The sequence below is a fragment of the Gadus morhua genome, chromosome 8 (genome assembly GCF_902167405.1).
Source record: "Gadus morhua chromosome 8, gadMor3.0, whole genome shotgun sequence".
Lineage (NCBI taxonomy): Eukaryota > Metazoa > Chordata > Actinopteri > Gadiformes > Gadidae > Gadus > Gadus morhua.
In genome coordinates this window covers 11,130,689-11,145,162 of record NC_044055.1, presented here as the reverse complement: position 1 = coordinate 11,145,162, position 14,474 = coordinate 11,130,689, and the positions used below count along the sequence as shown (strand labels likewise).

The following is a 14,474-nucleotide window of genomic DNA, read 5'->3' as shown; positions in this document are numbered from 1 at the left end:
CCTGCTCATGATTGCATTACAACCAAGGAACACCGGCTGAGGAACTACTTTTCTTATCTAAAGTGGTGAGCCGGACGGGAGGCAGATCCCACTGCAGTTTGGTTCTGCTGCTGAGCGTGTTCAAACGCACTACATCAAGGCCAGCCAGTACAGTACAGCAGTACAAACGACAGCACTCATTTTCAAGGCTACTTGGGGACTTGGGGAACACAGAGTGGGAGAATAAACTGGCAAGAAACGGTACTGTGTACCGGCAATCTGTTTCAACAAGCGAAACACGCATTTTCCCACCTCTATCTTTTCAACATCCCATAATCCCACATCCCGGAGCGATCTCCCAGATGGACTTTCTACACTCGCCAAGCAGGTAAATATTATGGGACTGGGACTGGGACACACACACACACCACCGTTTTCACATTCTTCTACTGCAGACATTGTTGGCGCATCGAGGATCGACTCCCACTTCGAATCCCCTAACCCACAGCCTCAGGCTGAGGGGCTGCTCAAATGTTACTCACTAATCAATGTCATTCAGAATGGCAGTGCCTCGTTCAAGGAGACGCGATGAGGAGCAAAGTGGCAGGTTGAAGTCGAATACCACCCCCAAAAAAGGAAACTACATAATCAACATAACGTCACACTTTAGTTATGGCATTGGTAGAGTGACTGAGTGATCGCGTGATCGACTGAGTGATCGAGTGATCGACTGAGTGATCGAGTGATCGAGTGATCGACTGAGTTAGTGAGTGATCGAGTGAGTGAGGTTGTGATAGAGTGAGTGAGCGCTCACCTCCACAGTGATGTTGTAGTCGGTGCCATCCAACAGGGTGACCTTGCACTGCATGTTCTTCAGCTTCTTGGCCCCCCGAAGAGGAGACCTGGACAGGTGGCTGGTGGAAGACCTGTTGGACGCCTGGTCCTCTTCGTGTGAATCCTGAGAGAGAAGGCCGGGAGCAGAACATTCAGGTTCAACTTTGATCACACAGACCTCTGTCAAGTAGCCGTACGGTCTGTTGCCCGCGGCCTAACTACCGGCCTAACTACCAGCCCTCACTACTATTTGCAGTCAGTGTGTCTGCACCCCGCATTTGAGATGTTAACTGTGAGAAGTGAAACAATTAACTGTAATATTCCAAGCATTTACTCTGCTCCGCCCCAGGTCAATGACCAGGACACCGAAAACCCTCCACCAAAACAGGCCCTCCAACGTCCTCACACGGCTCAAAAATAGTCCCAACTCAACAGTCGTCTTCGGTAAGAAGCCCGTCAGAAACCAAAGCCAGAGTCCCACAACCAGCTGCTATAAAGAGCTAGCTGGTGCCACCACTTTGTCTTCAGGGAGAACATTTAATTGTCCACCAAGCTGAAAAAGGCCTTTCTTACTGCCACATTGGTTAAAAGGTCACCATCTCCCAGGGGAGCCACCGATAAAGGCCTTCCCAGAATCTTGGACCTCATTTCCACCCACCCTGGAAAAAACACATTTATAGGTCTGCACATCACTTTATCTAGAAGGAACAGGGGAGCGAGGGCAATAAAAGGTAGACAGAGGGCTGGAGATGTAATGTGGCACTAAAAAACATATTAGACATTCAGCTGGTATCCCAGTCGGTCGGCCTTCTAAAATACCAAACAACAAAACATTGGCCAACCAACAAAAAACGTAACCTATATCTGTAATCATCCGGCACAGCGCGAATCTCCCTTGAATGTCGGTCCTCAATTCTACTTTCCATTCTGACTCATCCTCTTCTTATGGTCCATTTGCCATTCGAGATTCCCGTTCCCCTCGTTTACAAATCATTCTCGCTCAGACTCTCCAGTCCGCTTGCACTCCATTATTCTTCCGCCAAGATCAGCTCTCATTATCAAACCACAAATTATAGAGAGATTGGCAATGTCTAAAATTAGAGACCTAGATACGTCAAAATGTTCCACTTGTTACACCAACAGACTGGAGGGAATTCCTTTAAAAAAAATAACCTTCTCTTTGAAAGAGAAGGCACACACACGTTTCTCCTCCACATCAACAGGCAACAACAATGGCAGCACAAGGCCTGGCAGGCACTGCTCTGTTTCACTACGGCAGCCACGTGATAGAAGAGGCCACTTATCTGTGGACTTGTGTCCGACCCACAAAAGGGACCCAACGTGAGCTGTTGGCTATAGAAAGGCCCACCCGCCTCTACATCCTCCAACATTGAATGCATCCGCCTGTTGCGTAGCCGTACCCCTGTTGTTGGTGTTAGAAAAGCCGCCCAGCGCTTTAAATCAGATTGGGGGCGACCAAGGCACAAGCAGATACCCCAGATCAAGCAGCCGGCTGCAGACATTGACTAACCATTCCTGCGTGGAGAGGATCACAATCGAACAAATGATACGGAATTGAACCAATGATTAGACTGGGATGGGAGGACGCCTTGGCCTTTAACCTGTTGCCACCCCCACCCCCCCCTGTTTTGGAGCGAAGGGCTTGGGCTGTAGTTTGGTCGTTTGGTGGCTGGCTGACCTGTTCCTTCCTGGCGGGGGTGCTGTGTCCTGCGGCCACGGGGAGCTGGACCCTGGGGGAGCCTGGTTCCTCTGCACTGGCTGCTGCTGCTGCTGAGCGCTGTGGCGTGGCCTTAGCCGTCTTCTCCTTCTCCTTGTCCGCCTCCTTGCTCTTCTCCTGCTGCGTCTTGGGCTCCGAGTCGGCGCCTGATTCGGTCGTCATGGCCAATCACACTGAGGGGGGGGGGGGAGAGAGGAGGAGGGAGCAGGACAAGAGGCATGGCGTTAGATGAGTCAGCGGTCTGGTTTCTCAAAAGCTTTTTTATTATTTCTTTCTCTTTTTTTAATGCCCCTGCATTCAAGCCTTCCGGTGCGCTGCCAAACAACAGTGATGTGGCGACGCGGGGTCGTATTTCTGTTCGACCGTCGAGATAAGGAAGCAGAAATGAAAGAAGACGATCGAGGCCGACACTTGGGTCACAAATAACGCCCGGTTTCACAGCTCATCCTCTCAAGAACAAGAAAAACATCCATGTCACTGATCTTTTCCTCATTGCAAAACACGCAACAACAACATCAGCAATAGTAGTTGTGGGCCGTGGCCGTGTCATAGTTTGGCCGTAATCCGAGCTGAGGAGCAGTGCAATGTGTTGCAATGTGCTTGATTAACCAGCGGGGGAAGAAGGCAACACACGCGATCCGATTGCATGCGTGCTTGAAAACAATATTCGTCGACCATGTGACACGCTCCATTCCAAGCATGTGTCGCTGTGATCCCAGACATCCGAGTCATGCCGCTGCCCTTCTTCGGAAACACAACCTTCTCCGGGAGCACATAGCAACACGTACCCCCCCCCCCCCCCCCCCCCACCAAATGGGGCTGAGACGAGAATGGGCCGACGAAATGTCTAATAGCCAATTTTGCACCCCCTTAACGGAATGGAAGTGAGGACAGGTTGGCATCGGTGGGGGAGGCGGCCCGCCTTGTTGTTCCGACAACAAGGCGGGCCACGCAGAGTCTCTTTGCTAAGGGCGTGCCACTGCGGTCCACTGGGCCTCAGCAGCTGGGAGACTGGGGTTTGTAGTATGGATGCCTGGCATTCTGCTCCGGGCTCCTCCCCCTACTGCTGGAGCTCTATTTATAGGTGAGTGTTTACTCTGAGCTCAGGGACGGTGTAAAGGATCTAGTGCAGACTGGCCCGACCATGGCCAGGGAAAACTGTTTAGAGAGGATCTGTCCCCCCTGGGGCTGCTGCTCTGGTGTCGACCACAGGGGGGGGGGATGAGGATGACGGGACTCATTTTGTCACGGGCAACAATCGATGTCATTGCAGGGTAAATACAGGTGGGGCTCATCGCGTTGATGTTTTTGCTGCAATCTTTTTTTTAAGCACCGACTAGGCAAGAGTCACTAGTGTATTAGACTCACGCTGCACAAAATATACTTCCCCTGTAAGCACACACACGTAACATATTCCCCCTTAGCTATCCATCCTTACCACGGTCATCCATCAACTCAATAGATATGATATATCTTGTTTATGAAACATTCAAAATAAGTTGGAGGGTGCAACTCCGAGAGCTCCATCGTTAACGGTATTTCACTATTACTGCATATCTTAGCAGTCTTATATGAATACAACAGCCTACCCCTCCCCTTGCCCTCACACATAACATAACATAACATAACATGAAAGAGGGCCCATGTGCGTCTTAAACACAAACATATGCCTGGCCTTAGCCTGCTGAAGAGGATACAATCTCATTACAACTCCTCAAGCATGGTTAAACAGATCAGAAGAAAGGCCCATAGCCCATTACATTCACCCAGGCTGGTAGAGTACTAGACTGAGTCCCTGGGCATTAGCCGGGGTGACTGTGTTATAGGAAGGACTGGCAGACATACTGGGACTCTCTCTCCAACCAGCAGCGCTCTGCGCGTCTCTTACACAGCGTGCTCGTTACTACCACGCAGGTGGTGCGTTAATTAGCCCGCACTTCACTCGCCTGAGTGTCGGCGCGTTTGTTTGCGGCGGTCTCACGCCAAGACAATTACATAGGCTTATGATGATATCTGAAGACCTCATTAAAGTGATGAATCTCTACACGCCGGGGAAAACGTGATTATTTGTATAATGGTTACATATAAATAGACCCTCTCTGCTAGCGAGGATGTGTGATGTTTTGTATACAACTTATTGGAAAAAGGATCACGGCAGAATAACCAACTGTATCTTCGCCAAGAAGAACTGGAAACTCTAGTTTCCTTGCTCGTTTCAAGAAATGATACTGAGGAGCTGGAAAATAACTGGATTTTGTTACATCCAACATGGCGGCCAAAGTGACCCTGGGCTTGTGGTGCCACATGGCAACAGGAAACTCGGCTGGCCACTGAGTGGGCGCATGCCGATCAAACTCGCCTCTGATGTTTGAGCTGTACTGTGTCGTCAGCCACTATAAAAAGGGCTGTATAGATTACAAACACTTATATTATAGGGCGAGTGCTCCGCCAGCACTAAACGGACAAGGCTGTGAAGTCACAATCTGACCCCGGCCCCCACCGTTAACGAAACCCATTTTTCCCCAGCAGACATAACCGAAGCAATTTTGCGAGCGGTCCGGGTGAAATCGACTCAAAACTGAATAGCCTCGATATGCCCGGGGCCAGTTAAACAGGTTTAGCATGACTTCTTCTGGACAAGAGATTACCCAGAGCCTTGCCAAGCCAACCAGAGAGTTGGGCTTTTCGACTCGCGGTGCGCTCACAGCTGCTCTTTCAGCGGGAGAGATTTTCCAACGAGATTACGGGTATATGGCCCCTCAGCATCCCTACATAAATCTGCACCGTCATCCCTTCGCACTCCGCCCTTTGTCTTACGGGGTGGACACAGGAGGGCAGCAGAACGATAGCCTGGCCCCGTTATCCTTCACCTTCTATGGGGGGGGGGGGGGGGGAAGCTGTGGTGGAGCAAGGCCAGTGGATGGACGGCAGGAACATCTTAGCACCATAGAAATGAAGGAAAGAATGCGCTCAGTCAGTGGTGACAGGCTCTTCTCACAGGGCCAACACAACGGACCACACAGCCGCCTTGTATTTAGGCTGCTGGGGGGGGGCGGGTGAGGGGGCTGCAGTACTATGCATGAGCCTGACACATACATTATGCATTCAGAATTCTGTACACAGAAAATTCAGAAAGGCCAAAGGGAAGAAAATAAATAAAATCCAATTGTGGATCCGGATTCAACCGGTTCTGGGCCAACCAGCCCAGTCTGTACATGAGGTACATGACATTTTTGCATTTTAATTCAATTTGCCTTCCCTAGGAGCACTTTGCTCTAACGTGATCATTCAATTATTTCAAGGGTGCAGCCACCACCCCCAGCCCCACCTTCCCCCTTCCCAGTTTTAGCCGCTTGTTTTTCCGTCTCAGAAAAGGGACTCGGACAAATTAAATGTGCCCAAGCTCCCCACAGACGCGCTCTGAGGTTAAGCCTAATAACGAGAGTGCTCCCCCCTTTGACTTGGGAGGAGTCAAGCTATCTGCACCCCGTTTATTCCTCCAGTAGATGACCACTACACCCCTGTCCGCCCCCGAAGCCCGGCCTAAACTGAAAATAAATCGAAGATTGACGAACATGGCCAATTCAAAGACGACAAAATGACCAACGCTGTGGCGCTGATCCCACCTAGAGTGGCGCACCTGAAGGTAGCAATAAAGCATAATTAAGGTTTAATGCAAGAAATAAAACGTACACGACTTTGGCAGTGTCCTCCGCCATGTTCATTCGTAGGGGCCATTTGTGATTGTAATGCACACCGTTGGGGCTGGGCATTGTGCAAATGGCTGCTGGAACAGACACACACACACACACACACACACACACACACACACACACACACACACACACACACACACACACACACACACACACACACACACACACACACACACACACACACACACACACACACACACACACACACACACACACACTACCGCCCCACTGATGACCAGGCCGCCATCTGTGCCCAGCGCCATTAGCTTGAATGAACCACAGCTGGCCTGGTCCTATGTGCCCCCAACCAACCCCGAACCCCGACCCCATCCACCCCATCCACCCCCAACTGCGTTGACCCCTGAGGGCTCCCAGAGGTTACATGAAGGGTACTGCCGGATGATTCTAGACAAGCCTAGGAGCCGGTCGCACCAGCGTTGCGTTCGCTCGGACCTAGTTCCTACGGAGCGCTTAGTAGTAACTACATATTTACACCTGCCCCCTAGAAGGAGTAATTGGTGGCAGAATGTGACAAGAAGTAATCAGCGAAATAAAAAATAGATATAATTACGGGGAGGGTGGGTAGGACTGCTGCGATCAGCGTGCACTGTGTAGAGCCCAGCAGCGACAGCCTGAATACTCCAGACATCAGCACAACCAAACATACAGTCAATTCAGACCGTTTCATGTGGTTGAAGTCCGCTCTGGTCCTCTCAAGCACTTCCTTGTTTAAAGCGTAGCTTGTTGTTGATTAGTTACAACTTGGTTGTCTTCACGTTGAAAGGACAACGACCTGCTTAAGTTCAACTTGAGCATTATCAAAATACTAACTATAGTAACCAACTAGTAATATCTATGGGCTTAGTAAGGACTTAATGCACAGACTAAGTAACGAACCAACGCATAGCTGGTGCAGCCTATTCCAAGGTTGTACTGAGTAGGACACACACACACACACACACACACACACACACACACACACACACACACACACACACACACACACACACACACACACACACACACACACACACACACACACACACACACACACACACACACACACACACACACGTAATGAGATACCGTTGGCCACTCAGAGACATCTGTTGATGGACAAAGAGACAGTAGGAGCGAGAGATAGAATACTCAAGTCAAAGAATAGAACTTAACTACATGATCGGATTATGATGGTCCAACTGTTGGAACAAAACAAAACCCACAGTTCAGAAAGTTTTGACTTAAGAGGGAAGAAGACTCCTGGTGAGATTCTCCTGAGCAAACATCGTGGTCATGGTAACTTAAAAGTCCAGCCATCGAAAGCTTAAAGCACATGGCCCTTGCGGGCAGAGCAATTTTCAGTTCCCAAATCCACTTTGGGAAGCAAATACTATACAAAGGGAGCAAAGAAAATACAGCCCTGCTATTCACGGCCTGTGTGCACGCTTAAGATTGTCGTTTTTCAATTTAACTATTATGATGGTGCACATTTCAGAAGAAAACTGTGGCTTTCAAAACACAGTAGCTTCAGGAGGTTTGAGCTAGCATCAGCCTAAACAAACGCAACAAAAACTGCCTGGTCACTTAAGAGATGATCAAATAGCTTTCCTCCCTGCTCAGGCAGCCATGAGAAAAACCTCACCGTTAATCAAGCTGGGAGACACATCATGGTGGCCAAGAGGCTGATGGTGCCAGACTGTGCAGAGGCAGACGCCTACACATTAAGAAGCTACGGATTGAATTAGCCATTTATGGCCCTACAAGGATAATGGCAAATCACTACATCACAAGACTAATCTTAGATTGAGATACAGTTCCACTTACAGAAGGTTATTGAAACGCAAACTCAGTTTCAAACTCAAACTGTGAACCAAATACACTGCTTAGGAGGAAAGAAAATTGAAAGATGAGTTGAACAATATATCTTGTAGACGTGTGCATGCATTTCAATACTGGTGAAAAGCGCTGCTGGCAACGCATCCCAACTAAATGGTCCGACACATAGCATTCCGTAGCTAAGGACGTGAGGATGCTAAAGGAGGATACAGATCACGGCAGCGAGAAAATACACAGTATCGCTGTTCCCTAGCCACGCCCACCGCACTGCAGTTCAAAAACACCGGAATACGTCGTATGAAAATCATATGGCAAGAATTACGAAAGCTCGTTAATGAAGAGACAGATGTTGCGTGTGGGCGCGATATGACGCTCTATGTTATTCATCGATATGACCCGGTACGAATTACATGGGACACCATTTCGATCCTTCTTTTAGAAAAAATGTATAGTAAACATCCTGATAGAAGTCTGTTTTGCTTGCCCGATTCATTGACCAAGTTTGACTGGTAAAATCTGGAATGCAGGCTGCATATTCAGCAGAAATACATCGTTACGTTCCGCTGCAGAGGTTACATTGCAGACTTGTAGCAGCGAAGGTGACCAATATGTCAGTACATTTGAATCACGTCCGTGATTGAATAAATCACACATGGGTTTTAATGCCCAAGTATCCGTCGTTGGGTGTCAGGCGAGCCAACGATGACATGCAATAAATACACCTTTCGGTTTTTTCTCACCGGGCAACCACCCAGCAGTTTTTTTCCCGTTAAATAACTACAATACTGTGTAAAGGCTGATGAAAGAGCGGTTTTATTACCAGTTCTATTGACCTCGTTCCTTTAGATCAAAACGAAGAGTTGCAAATTGAGGCGAGCTCCTCTTCCTGACGACCGTGCTACTGGACTGGGCTGCAGCCCCTCTCTCTCTCTCTCCCTCTCTCTCTCTCCACAGCCAGCCTATCAAACTCCACGACACACGGGAGAGCAGGATTGTGGGATCGTGTGGGACAGCCACGGCATTATTTCAGCAGTCGTCCACCAGCGCACTTGAAGGCATGTTTATTTTGCTCGACGCGGCCATTGTGGAGCACAAAACGCCTCCATTCAAAAAGGAAAGTGGTCTCCAAAACATTGTTGAACCACACTGCTATTGACAACACTACCTCTATTATTAATGAAAGATAAACAGGGCTCTTTTCATTGACTATTTACCCGTTTCCTCTGTGGTCTAGCAGTCGGGGCAGGGACTTCTGACTGCATATACTTCTATAGTAGTAGTAGTAGTAGTAGTAGTAGTAGTAGTAGTAGCTTGATTTCCCTGCAACGGTAGGCAAACCAAAATTTCTCCCCCACATCCACAGGCACCAACCAGTGCACATATTAAATTAGTGTCTGGGCATTTCACTCCAGGGATTTGTGGTTTTTCTGCAGTCTCCCGAGGGGAATTTGACCCTACAGTTCTCGGCACAGCTCTGTCACCCATTTTTACTTTTATCCCATCTTGTATTTGCTATATAATTGCTTCCATGCAAAAACATAGAAGACACATGAATACAAATTCGATGGTCTCCCGATTTGGGAAGACCGTGATCACTCTCGCAGCTAAAGTCGCATCACTTTTTTTCCATCCAATTTCAATACAATTAATACCCTAGGACGGTCATTTCCATCACCTGAATTGATCAACCACTTTATATTAAATCGAATTTTTTATTTTTTATTTATTCAATCTCAATTATTAATCCAACCAATGATTCACATGATTTAGAATTCCAATTAGGATTCATGTGTTTCGGGAGACACTTCAAAAAGGGGTCACTTTCTCGAACTACACTTTAGGTTTGACCTTTTCCACCTTATGCCCATTTTTACACCATGAATATGCAGAGGATGAATGTAAATTAGAGGCAGACTGCTCGACTGTAATTCACTAAATCAGCATTGTTAATGGAGACTGCACAGCTCACCAAGAGGATACACAAAGGAAATGTAACCAGGATGTTTATCTTCCGTGCAACCAAATTGCAGGAAGCAATAGGTGTCCACTGAAACCCCTCTATAACATCAAAAGCAGTTAAAGGAATAACTTCTTTAAGTCCTAAAGCCATTAATGACTATGAGTAATGGCGCAATGAAAGAAACAGCCAAAGAGTGCCAACAGGTCCTGTTTTGAACAGTTAACACAGAAGCTCTGCAACTTTAGCACCAACGTTTTGGGACAGTTTGAGCATATAGCATGAAGCCACAGGGAATGTCCTGACTCTTCACAGCAACTCTTTTGGTCAGCACTATGACTAACCACCAACCAGACAGACAACATGTGATCTACTGTAGACTGCTTGGCTCGTCACTTTGTCCCCTTCTGCTGCGCTCACTGCTCTGTTCCGGATCAGGGGTCAGGCCAAGCTCAGTGCAGGACTCAGCAGAGAACTTCACCCCCACACCACTCTGAAAACGATCATTCCTACCTCAGCAACATTAACACGGAAAACCTCTTGGAATAGCGCTCCTCTAACATGTGTTCAATGTTAAACCCCCCCTGCTAAAAGGGTCAACTGAAGAAAAGTTGACTTGACACACAGAACGTGAAAACGTTAATTGTTTTAGGTAGCCTTAGAAATCAAAAGGTGAGAAGAAAAAAGCCTCCGGTAATCAATAATCTCATTACAGCCACTCAGCTCCCGGTTTCAGTTAAGAGCCGAGAAAATCCCACACTTAATGTATAATCAAGGCTTCACACGGAGGCATGTCCTTTACGAAACCGGGCAAACCATGCGTGTGATCCAATTAAAGAATTAATTAAAAATAAGTAACTTGTCTTGCGCGGCATTCCTCGGGGCCAACCACTGGTCAACCACTGGACCAGGGGACACCAGCATGACCAAAAAGGACATTCCAGGACGTCTGCCATCTCAAACCAAGTCAAATTGTGAAAGAAAAGTAAGAAAATCATAGAAATTGTTAGAGAAAGGCAGTTTTTTTTTTTTAGAAACGCCTATAAAAGCGGTTTGAAATCATGGCCCTTTTGTGATGTAAATGTAAGTTGATTTGATCTAAAGTAGACTACTTTCAAAGGAAACATGGACCATGTAGAGACCGTGGCAGCCTGCTGGCTGATTGGGCGGTGGAGATGTCACTCCCCTGCGCTGCCACAGCTCAGAGAGCAAATGGGCCGATTTGTTCAGAGGCCCGAACCAATGGACCAATCGGGGTCATCAACCCCATACCTACACAGCACAACTCAACCCAGGGCCCCGTCAGACTGGAGTCCAGGGCAAAGTCTCCCCGGGCTTTGTCTTAAGTTAAAGTGCCACATTATTCTCTCGAAGCGTGGGTTCCCTATCAGCTCTCATTAAAAGAGATTAATCGGAGATACAAGCGAGGGAGTTGCCGTGAACTCTATAGCTTCTGCTCGGCGTTCGGGATGCGTATCTTATCGCGAGGCATCGTAAAAGCCGGATGGTGTTCAACCTTTGGAAAGTGGCGGACTAGAGATTGGACCCTCTGAGTGAATGCTGAGGAGACGATTCTGTTGAGATGAGCAGAGGGAAAAAGGGCGCCGCTATTTCGACATGCAGCCCTTTGACTTGCGGAACAGAAACTGTAATGGTGCTGGGGATGTCACTTCCTATCGACTGGTTTGGATGATACAGCATAGGCGTGCATATATCAATGCCTACCCAGGGTAATTTTGGGTTCAGAAGAAATGCTATTCATAGTTCCGATAATTTTTGTTTTAGAAAATAAAGCATATTTCACAAGTACTACCAATAGCCAAACATATAAAAAATATCCGGTATGATCAACAGATACAAAGAAAGACATTTGGAAAGTAACCAAGTATTAAAAAGGTATTGGTCGAACAGGATTTACCCAAACCTCAAAAGAACATCTGCTCTGCCCCATACAGGGATCTGACGTGACGCAGGGCTTCAAACCAAACACAGAAGACGCCAGAGACAGACTTCTTCTATTCACCATAAATACCCCGCGACAGTCTCTTCCCCTGTTCCCTTGCCAGTATACTGTCGCTTTAAATGCCAACAGTGATGGTAGCTTAAGCCTTGTAAGGCTCTCAAGTGACTGGGCGCCAGTGGCAGATAGCGGGGCTCCAAACAGGGCCATCAGTCTGTCTGACAAGGCTCAAGTAGGAGTTCTCTACTCTGAACCTCGGGAATGTGGGTAGGGGGGGGAGAGAAGGGTGCTGTGGTACTCTGACAAAAGACGTGCGCCTCTTTCAAAAGGAAGAGGCAACAGGAATTACATATATAGCCGAAAGGATCTGTGGTGATTATGTGAAACAAACTTAAAGTCGCAGAGTGGTTGAGGTTTGGCTTGCTTCCTTGTCGACTTATGAGAATATGCACCAAGTATACTCAAAGTAATTACAGTGATCAAATTCACCCACTCTGCCTCCATACAGGTGAACACGTGAAACAGGTGCTTAATAGTTATTGAGTGTCACCGCCCATATCCATGTGACCCAGCTCTCAATCCCCCCGAAAATCGAACAGAAATAACATTACAAATCCTAACGACTAATAACATCACAAATACAAACCATGACGTACCTTATAATATTACAATTAAATCATTCCTGGCTCCTACAGGATCCTTTATTTTAGTCGTCTAATATAACTTACTGCTAAATGTAGGGAGTAATGCTCGAGACGACTGCTTGCCATGCAGACATCGATCCAGACGGCTAACACATAGTGGCAGGTACACACTTCAACATAATTGTCATGTTTCAGTTCACAGTTTGAGGCCAGTGGTTACAAAACACTGCCGTTAATGACACATCATCGAGTCAGTGGGATTCCCACGAGTCACCTAGCATGCCTCAACGCATCAAGAAGGAAACAAATTAAAAGCGTCCCTTCACTGATACCAGACATGTTATGACAAGTGCGTAGGACATGGATATTTTGTATCCAAATTTAAAGAACAGGGGAATTACACCAAGAGAGTCCATTTTAACACATCAGTTGCTGAATTACCTCACTACTGCAGTCACGTTTCAGACTATTACCAAGATCATGTCACCGACTGTTCTTGGCACGACCTTTGCAGGTCTCTTATCGCTCAGTAGAGATAACGGCCAGCAGATTTCCTGATCATCCAGGTGTACCTTTGATCCTTATGACCACCACATGTCAGCTTCTGGGACACAGCCCACGCAACACTGTGCCGTATCAGGCCATCCTCATGGATTGCCATTGAAGGCTAAGGATTAGTCTTTGGTATTGATCCAGGAACATTAGATGGGTCGTCTCGTCTCAGACCGGTCCCTCTGCTCTGCTGCTGATCATATCACGATATATCTGCCCCACGTGTTTTTGTGTGGGGCATTTGGACATTTGAGGACCTCCACTCATTGTTTCCTATGGTACGATCAAAGGATGATATCAGCATAAACATGATGGAGGGATTCCTTCAATTTCTTATGGGTGCTTCTGCAAGGATTCGAAGCAGGCAGGCACCCATGTCTCTCTAGTTAAAGAACCCTAAACAATAATCTTTACTAGACCGTCTTAGTGTTAATGATTGTTTTAGAGATAAAGTGAAAATTTAGGAAGGAATTCTGGACAGGAAAACCTTAAACCTTCTGATTAGGGAACACTGTTTACAACCTCAAGGCTACATACAACGGGCGGTATGAAACACATGTATGCTTTGCAGACACCTGATGTTACTTGGGGCTACATCTGGTCCCGTGGCCCTGTTACAGGAAGTCTAGCCCCCACTCGCAGGATCAATATTTTTAACACCCAGTCCTTACAATGGGTAATATATTTCCTGGCTCTAATTCACCCTCACTGCATAACAGCCTCTACCATTTATAGCCTATAGCGGGCCAGAGATCTCGTATTATTTAAAAAGAATAAATCGTAAAAATATGGTGCCAAGGAACAATACAGTGATGTTAATCATTACGTCATTTTTCGTTTAAATAAACTTTAGATTGAGATTTGCTGACGAACGATTTGGCAATCTGCATCTGTACTTTGGCCATCCTTATCTTGCTTCTCGCATGTCCACTGTATTAGGCCTAAAGAAAAAAAACTAAATGAGGTCTTCAGGTGTAACACAAACACAGACGCAGCACATTTGAAAATGTCAAAGATTGTCTTATTTTCTTTTCCTTATGCATGCAACGGTACAAAGAGTCCTCAGTTCATTGATCCCTTGGCCTTGACGCGTTGTCCTATACAAAAAAATAATCGAGGAGAGAGGAAGCACGTGCTGCTGCGAGAGAACTTCCCCTTCCCAATCCAGCCGTCCGTCTCGAGGCAAGGCAGTCAGACCACGAGCGAGGGTGTGTGCGTGTGTTTGTGTGTGTGTATGCTACAGAAATCATCAATATTT

At 47.1% G+C, this 14,474-nt stretch overlaps 1 protein-coding gene across 1 annotated transcript in view; it reads right to left on the bottom strand.

Moving 5' to 3' along the window:
* epb41l3b (erythrocyte membrane protein band 4.1-like 3b) overlaps nucleotides 1-9,075 on the bottom strand; it is a 39,263-nt gene extending 30,188 nt beyond the window's left edge. Inside the window, exons 1-3 of the mRNA XM_030363215.1 lie at nucleotides 8,924-9,075; nucleotides 2,513-2,724; nucleotides 794-937 (exon numbers count right to left, since the gene is read on the bottom strand). Of these exons, the coding sequence (XP_030219075.1) occupies nucleotides 794-937; nucleotides 2,513-2,713 (345 nt within the window). The 5' untranslated portion in view covers nucleotides 2,714-2,724; nucleotides 8,924-9,075. The remainder of the gene's footprint in view (nucleotides 1-793; nucleotides 938-2,512; nucleotides 2,725-8,923) is intronic.
* Nucleotides 9,076-14,474: the final 5,399 nt, after the last annotated feature.